General features: G+C 48.6%; 4 protein-coding genes across 4 annotated transcripts; 1 reads left to right on the top strand and 3 right to left on the bottom strand.

The window, feature by feature from the left end:
- Window positions 1-381: 381 nt before the first annotated feature.
- On the bottom strand, window positions 382-945 carry CONPUDRAFT_68213 (uncharacterized protein; the record flags this gene model as incomplete). The annotated part of the gene is made up of 1 exon (XM_007777754.1): window positions 382-945. A coding segment is annotated over one exon (564 nt), but the record flags the coding sequence as incomplete, so codon positions are not given.
- Window positions 946-1,261: 316 nt separating this feature from the next.
- Window positions 1,262-2,024, bottom strand: CONPUDRAFT_68210 (uncharacterized protein; the record flags this gene model as incomplete). The annotated part of the gene is made up of 2 exons (XM_007777755.1): window positions 1,262-1,870; window positions 1,920-2,024. Coding segments are annotated over 2 exons (714 nt in total), but the record flags the coding sequence as incomplete, so codon positions are not given.
- Window positions 2,025-2,069: 45 nt separating this feature from the next.
- CONPUDRAFT_68212 (uncharacterized protein) lies at window positions 2,070-3,368 on the bottom strand (the record flags this gene model as incomplete). Its single annotated transcript, XM_007777756.1, has 4 exons — window positions 2,070-2,240; window positions 2,296-2,542; window positions 2,598-2,827; window positions 2,880-3,368. Coding segments are annotated over 4 exons (1,137 nt in total), but the record flags the coding sequence as incomplete, so codon positions are not given.
- A 1,639-nt stretch (window positions 3,369-5,007) lies between these two features.
- CONPUDRAFT_147994 (uncharacterized protein) lies at window positions 5,008-7,422 on the top strand (the record flags this gene model as incomplete). Its single annotated transcript, XM_007777757.1, has 10 exons — window positions 5,008-5,237; window positions 5,289-5,456; window positions 5,518-5,641; window positions 5,691-5,908; window positions 5,959-6,103; window positions 6,154-6,288; window positions 6,340-6,488; window positions 6,537-6,756; window positions 6,819-6,902; window positions 6,964-7,422. The coding sequence occupies 10 exons, from the start codon at window positions 5,008-5,010 to the stop codon at window positions 7,420-7,422; spliced, it is 1,932 nt and encodes a 643-aa protein (XP_007775947.1).
- Window positions 7,423-7,968: the final 546 nt, after the last annotated feature.

A 7,968-nucleotide genomic window follows, 5' to 3' on the forward strand; every position in this document is an offset into this window, starting at 1 on the left:
GCCAATGGCTCGATTTCCTCGCCCTCAGCACCTTCTAAACCGTTCTCAGCGCCTTCTAAACCATCCTCAGCACCTTCTAAACCATCCTCAGCACCTTCTAAACCATCCTCAGCACCTTCTAAACCATCCTCATTCTCATCTGGCTCTGTCTCCCATTCGCCTTCTTCATCATCGAGTTCATCGTCAGAATTACCTAGCTCATACTCATTGCTCCCTCCTTCAACAGTGCGTCCACCTGGAGTCTTGTCTGCTTGCAGATATGGATCCCAGGCGCGAGATATTGTGTGGCCCACTCCACCTCCACAGTACCGCATAAGCATGTCTCTATCTGAAAACCTACAAGCAGAATGAGTTATGAGACAAGTAACAAGCAACATTTACTTACACTCCAATGTAATAACGAGCATATTCATCAATGGGAGTGGTTTTACTTGTGCCGAAGTGCAACCGAGATGCGGATGAAGGGACTGAGGGACTGGGAATCTGGTCTGCATCAAATACAGGTAACAAGTGGACGCCTCGAACAATCGTGCTAGGATCAATAAAATCCCAGCATGCTGACATGCCGAGAGGAAAGAAGGAAACACAGTGAGGGCGGCGAGCCTCAAAGCCGCTTGGATAACTTGAGTCCTTCCGAAGCCAACGGACGAGTACAATGTCCATTTGGCACCGCTTAGAGCGATCCTCGCGGTCAAAGTGGACATTAACGTGAAAGATATACATGATACGAGCATACCAGTATGGGTGAGAATCAGTGTCGCCAGGGGTGTCTTGTGAAAGGACCATAATATCAGCTCTAGATGAGCGGGGGTTGACAGAATCTTGCTCTCGACGAATATCATATGTTGTGTAGTTGATACGGAGAGTCTTGTGCTCGTATAAACGATCGTCATCGATGATTACTGCATCGAGCTGGTTTTCGGTATAGTTAACTGTGTCATTGGGCTCGAGGTGTGGAAGGTTAATGTAGTCCGGTACATTGCCTTTTTCGCGAAGACGATCAAGGATATGGGTCTTGAGGCACGGTATGAGCTCCTATAAAATCACAAAATGGGATAAAAGCTGGCAACAGCACAAACAAGAGCTGAGACTCACCGTTGTGTCAATGCACAATGATTCATGCATAGTCTCAGCGAACTCGCTGAGAAGTAATGTAACGCGGGCCTTGCGAGAAATAAAGTAGTGATCCTGAGGATCAGTACACATGCGCTCAACGTCCGCAGACTCAGAAGGGTTTCCTGCGGAGGGATTGCTCTCTGGATTAGCGAGAAAATGGCGTAGTTTGTGAATATAACGGCTGCGTGCATTGAGCCGAGTCATGGCAGGCAACATGGAGTCGTGTTTTTTGCCAGTGAATGGATAACCTTGTTTTGAGGAGCAGTGCTCGAGTTCGCACTGTAAAGCTTGAGTCGGGGAAAGGGATAATTTCAGAGTGACTTACATGCAGGGAATTATAGCTGTCCGTTGTTCCGTAACGTCTGATGTGATTGACGTAGTCACCAAGAACATGGAACTTGTAGGTATTCACATTCAGCTTCTTCCGCTTGGCGTCTACTGACACATCAGCTGCGCGGCCTTTCCCCTTTGACCTAGCTGCTTGAATTGCAGATTTAGTCAGTGCTCGGCGCCCTCGAGCTGATGTCTCATTGGGGAGCTCGCGAGTATCATAGAAAGGGCAAACATGACGGAGGAACTTGCGCACAGATGCACTTAAGTCAAATGTTGCATGCTCGAGTTGATCAAGAGAGTCGTCCGTGTGAAGGCGAAGTTTGGCTAGTCCATGCCAATTTGCAAGATAAAATAGCATATCGAGAAGGATTAGATTGTGCTCTTCATCGGGCAGGATGCCCTCAAACACTGGTATAGCGCACTAGAAACTGTGTAAAAATGAGCGTATGAGTTTCATAGATAAATATCACCTGGAGCATGTCTTCAAAGTCGCGTGCAGCAAGCTGTTTCATGTCACAAACATTGCCTGGAAACCGTCGTATTGTTCCTCGTCCAAATGGAGGAATTTTGCGATAGCTGGTAATGTGTCAGGGACAAAATCTGGCTAGTAGAAAGCAAACTCACCGAGAATTGACCTTTACAGCTGCAGAGCCTCCAACAGCAAGTAAAATGCGAACAAGGTGAATGAAAATTGCCTTCCATACACCCAGTTCAAACTCATGCAGCAGGTCGACAACGAAAAGAGAAAAGAAGTTGACACCTTGCTCAAGCAGAAACTCGGAGAAAGCGTTCTGCAGGCTCCATAAATGAGACAATCAAGACAGAATAATACGAATGGCGGCGTACCAGAGTTGGCACATAAGAGTGCGATGTTAGAAGTGAAGAAATGCGAGACGATTTAATGGAGTACCCCTTCTTGAAGATCCTAGTACGAGCTCTCTGGATAAGGTCTTGACGTTGAGTGCTATCAATGCGGTGTCTAATGCGCCGTTGCATGTCCAACTTTGTTCCCATCTCCCCAAGATAGCGCTTGGGGGTTAGACAACGTGGACATGGCATCTGGCCCAAGAATTTGAGCGTGCATAGGATCATCCTCAGATGCATTGTTTAGTTAGTAACACTAATGCACGGATGAGTTAAACACATACTTCTCAGGGTAGTCACCTGTATATGTGAAAAATCGAATTAGAGCTCGACGGATGATACCGTCACCACACTGCGCCACAAGTCCCTCAGTATAAGCGCGTCTGAAGTCCTTATCCTGCAGAAGAATACGCCAGATTGCTTGTACAAGCTCACGTTTGAGGTGAGTGTGAACATCTGTTGTGGGTGGTTTACCATAGATCTTCTCATACTCGTGTTGCCAGCCACTGGGAAGCTATTATACAATTCAGTGTCATAAAGGGAAAAAAGACAGAAACTCCACATACCTTTGGAATATACGCAAGGTGATGGCAAGCTTTGGCTGAGGGTTTGCCACGTGTATACTTCGACTGATTACCAAGTTGCATATAAATTGGCCAGAGTGAAGCTTCGCCAAAGTTTGCAAGGCGGGTTGAATCAGACCAGAGCATGATAGATACCACCATGCGCTCGAGACCATCGTTAGGAATGCGGGAGTCGTGTTGAACTTCGTGAAAGGCATCCAAGCAAGCATCAGAACTATATGCCTCTGAGTAAACTCGAATATCACGTCCGTCAGAAGTTTTCCAGCGCTGCTCGAATGGTGTGGTATTGTATGTTGTTGAGACTGTGGGGTCCTCAAGTGCGGCTTGAATGACACTGGCGATCTTCCGGTGATAGATGCCATTGACCTCAAGTGTGGGTACATTGGCCTCTCCACCGCGTGTTGCTTTCCCTTCAAAAGGGAGAGGGATTTTGACCGACGATTCCTGCCAGCCATTCTCCTCCCGAAAAGGCGTTGCTATTTGTCTTCAAGAACTCGTCAAAACGAGCGGCCTCGGCATAAGCATCAAGGCCATTGAGTTCGTCTTGTTTGAACAGGGGATTGCGAAGGAGATTGATCAGATCATTTATATCGCTCAGAGATTTGTGCCGGGTCCCAGAGTGAGCGTACGTCATCAGAATACCTGCAGTTGGGTTCGAAAACGGCGCCATTGCCTCAGCAGAGCTGATATTGGTGGCCTGAGGTGCACCAGACGTCTCTGATGATGTTGTGGGCTGGTTTACAGGGTCATGGTGAAGTAGAGGAGCGTCAGATACACTGTGAAGAGTGTCGAGAGGATCCTGAGTGGGCTTCGCTGCATAGATACGATATAAACCGAATTTATTGATCTGTGATGTGAACTGTTCAGGTACATTATGATATTCTGGTTCTGGGACGGGAGAGGGAGTGCGAGATGGAGCAGGAGGGGCATTATGAACAAGTTGCCGAGAGGACAAAGGCATGTGTGAAAGATGGGTCGAGCTACTGGGGAGGAGATCTCGAAACCGCGCTGGCATCCGAAGAGGGCGCCCTGAGCGCTCTGATACACGAATCTGCTAGGGATTAATAAGAGAGACCAACTGTAGGTGTTTCAATTACTCACTTCTGGCGCAGGCAATACTGCCTGGTTCGTCTGGATGTCTGAGACTTCAAGACTAGTACCAGATGGCCCTGGGGTTGGAGGTAAAGACCTCTGTGCACGCGGAGGGGTGGATTCGAGACGCAACCGGAGCGCTGCAACTGTATACAGGTCATCTCGTGAGGATGCTGCATGCGGGCATGTCCTGAGGTGTAGACTGAGACCAGCTGCACCCTTGAAGTCACGCTCACAGGGCTCGCAGCGAGCCTTTTGTCTTCGTGTGGGTGGCATTGAATTCAAGAATTATGATATAGGAGGTTGTGATGGTGTTGGCTTGGCCAAGATGCGGCACTGGCGACTGGACTCGGTCAAGCTCAATCAAGCTCAGCTGGCCATTTTTAGAAGCACCGGACCAGGGACAGTGAATAATGCATTGGGTTCTTCACACACCTAAAGCACAAAATTGATTACATGCTTTAGATGTGCGAAGAACTTCTGCTGGGTGCAACGTCAGCCTGTAAATAGCCCGGGATGCATAAGAAGCATCTCTGGATGCATCGACGCACTTGCCGAGAATGCTTCTCACCGGCATGTCCAAAAATGGCAGTGCTGATCACCAGTTTTGGACACACAATATTAACACACCTCGGATCACCGAGAACGCCGGATGCTGCTCGCTTAAAAAGCGCATCCATGATGCGCTTTTTAAGCGAGCAACACCAAGCACATCAAAATATTAAATAACATAGCAGGAGCAAAATACTTGCCTGTAAGCCTTTTGTCACAAATACCTTTCAGTGTGCAGGTAAGGGATTAAATTTGACATCACAAAGCACTGCACTCGTATACTGGAAAGCTGGCACGAAGCTTTTGTTAGATAGAAGTTCATCTTGTATTTATAGACATAGTTTTAGCTACTTTGGGCAAATGCCCGCGATCTGCAACTGGTGTGACCAAGACGCATCACGACTTTTGCTTTTGTCATGATTTTACAGTCGCTCATAGCACTCACTCCTTGTCTCTTACCACCACCATGTCCCGTCGCAAACGCAGTCCCACCCCCGCTCCATCTCGTTCCCCCTCCCGTCCTCGCTCTGCTTCCCCTCACCATCGCCGAATTGTCAAAAAACGTCACTTAGACAAGTCAGAGCCATCTTCTGGCACGTCTCATGGCCGCCGCTCATCACCTCCACCACCCAAGAAGGCCAAAAACAGCCACCAGAGCGAAGAAACCTCTCGCTCTGACCTAGTCTTGTCTAAAAGGTTAGTGTCTTTGTTTCTCATTGTATGTATGTATCACTAATGTACATCTAGACTGTCAAAGGAGTGCATTCACTTCGCACAGTTCATCACACGGAGTGGAGGTTTGTTCTCCAGGGTTGAAGAGATCCTTCATATCGCTGTCGATCGAGCGCTCTGCAGGGAGTTTGAGGACTACACCACCACCCTACCGCCTCATCTCAAGGAAAAGGAGAGGCGCATGTAAGTTTCTTTCAATAATTTTGACCGCTGATCAGTGGGCTGACTATATGCACTGTTCTAGGACTGCTGAGGCGCGTGCATGGCACGACATGATATATGCACACATCAAGGACAACTGCCCGCTCTTCTACGATCTCATTCGTACCGATGGGAGGCGTGATGAACTTTTCAAGCGTATCGATGAGGTGAGTGCTGAGTATATGCGAGTATTCTCATACCTAATAAACATTTCAGATGCAGTCAATTGCTTCTGAGACGCGGTCGAACGATTTCAACGGCTTCAAAGAGTATCTTGGTCGTTATGCTGTCGCTGACATTGATTCACAGAAGGTTCTCGAGCCCTTTGTTGGCAAAGGTACGAAGCGCAGGACCATGGGCTTTAATCATGACGATCTCGCCCCTCTCCTGTGTCCCATCACTCACATTGACGAGTACTTGGCCAATCGTGATGGGTGAGTGCAATTTCAATGTTTTATTATTCTCCCCTGACTCAAAGCTGCAGAACGCAGGCCAAACTTAAAAATGGCAAGATCAAGGTCACGCACAGGGACCTGCCCGCGTTTACCTATGCAGGCGACACTCCCGGCGAGGACTTCAACCCGTCAAACGTCAAGGAGGGAATATTTGGTGGCTACATGCTCGAACGTGTGAGTACCTATTCCGTTTCCATAGTATTCATGCCACTGAAGAGTCACAGTATGCAAAGCATCTGTTCGTTGCCCCGAGCGCAGCCACAGAGAGCGAGCCTGTGCCCCTTACCAACCGCAGCAATGCCGTGTTGATGCGCTGCCCCCAGATCATTCCCGAACACCTTGCATATCTCACAATTGCGGTAAGCCGTTGTCTGACGAGATTTTTGGTGCTGATTTCTGGTCTGCCACAGATACGGGGGGCCGCAACGTCTCAGGGAAAGTGGGGCGCCAAAGCAGATGTGTCATATAACTGGCAGGCGGCGCACGGTCACATCCTCAAGATGGTTCGCCTCCCGAAGTTCAAGCGTGTCATTGATAAGGCTGTCCGCAGTCTGAACAAGTAAGTTGTTACTCTGTTGTCATCTACCCTACTACAGTTTCCCTCCAGGAAGGTATTCGGACATGAGGATGGTGCTAAGAGCCTCGACGTCGACTCTGACGACTCTGACGACGAGTCAGACAGCGAGAACGTCTTCTCACTCCTGGATGCTCAGCTCAGAGCGTCCGCAGACTCTGGCGATGACAGTGACAGCGACAAGACTGCTTCACGGGCCAAGCATTCAGACGTCACCCTGCAGATCCAGGACACTGAAACTGCACATTTTGAGGTGGAGCTCGCTGTGGTGAGCAATGTCCACTCTTGAGCATCCTTTACTGACTTTATCTGAAGCATTGCTCCTCAACCTCTCCCCCGCCTCGACGTGCAACGTCAGTGTTTGATGAGTACGAGTACGATGAGGAACAAGAAACCGAGGTGAGCACATAATTATTTTGCTTGCGCTTCGTTATCACTAACACATGCCTATATACATTAGCCTACATCTCTGCCATCGAGCGTCTGCTCGCAGTACTCTCGCAGAAATGAGCGCTCGCCCACACAGACCGCGAACGTCGAGCGCAGCAAAGGTAAAGCTCGCGAGGTTGAGGCTCCCCGTGCCGAGGTGGAAGACGACTCGGTGACACAGCACATCCGGCCCAACCCCAAGCAGTACCAGAGCAAGACTGGTGCCCTTGATGCACGCAAGGCCATGTCACCCTCTCAAGACCATCGCAAGTCTGCCAAGGGTCCCGGTCAATCATCAAAGCATGTTATCCCTTCGATGCCCACTCGCCGCTCCAGCAGACGCACTGCCAAATCGCCACCTCCCCCAGCGCATCGTGATGCGCCATCAAACCTCTTCAATGATGACGAGGATCTGACGGAACCTGAGGACGAGGCGCTGCCCCCTCCCGCACCAAAGAAGGTCAAGAAGTCGACGAGGTCTCGACAGTAAATGTACGTGTCCACACTTATATTCATATTCATCTACTTGACCCTCGCTTGGTAGGCTTTAATACCCGTGTTTTTCCTCACTTTCTACCTGCATGTATATGCTTCGTGTATCGTCCATCAGTTTTTTATTCTCATTGCTCTCTTCATGTAGTCTGCCTGCCTGTATCGTATCATTGCATGTGTAGTCGGATCACCATGTATTCTAACACAAAAAATGTATTATCTTGTTATTGGTCAATGTGCGGCGTGACATGCAAGTTCTCTAAGTCCTTATTTGGTCGACATCAGTTCATGACAGCAATAAGATGTGTTGATACTTGTAGGCTTCATAGCTTGGTATACAATACTCATAGCTTGCAATTGATCACTAAGTTTATGGCCCGCCTACAGAACCTAGCCCAACTTACAAGATATGAGTAAAATTCTCAAAATGGAGGTTACAAATATGTACTACGAAGCTACTAAATTTCAAGCGAGACGTACATTAGTTCTGAGTGCTTCTAGCTCTTATACTGAGCTTATAATCCGAGTGCGCTTTTTGTGATGT

This window comes from Coniophora puteana (genome assembly GCF_000271625.1).
Source record: "Coniophora puteana RWD-64-598 SS2 unplaced genomic scaffold CONPUscaffold_40, whole genome shotgun sequence".
Classification (NCBI taxonomy): Eukaryota; Fungi; Basidiomycota; class Agaricomycetes; order Boletales; family Coniophoraceae; genus Coniophora; species Coniophora puteana.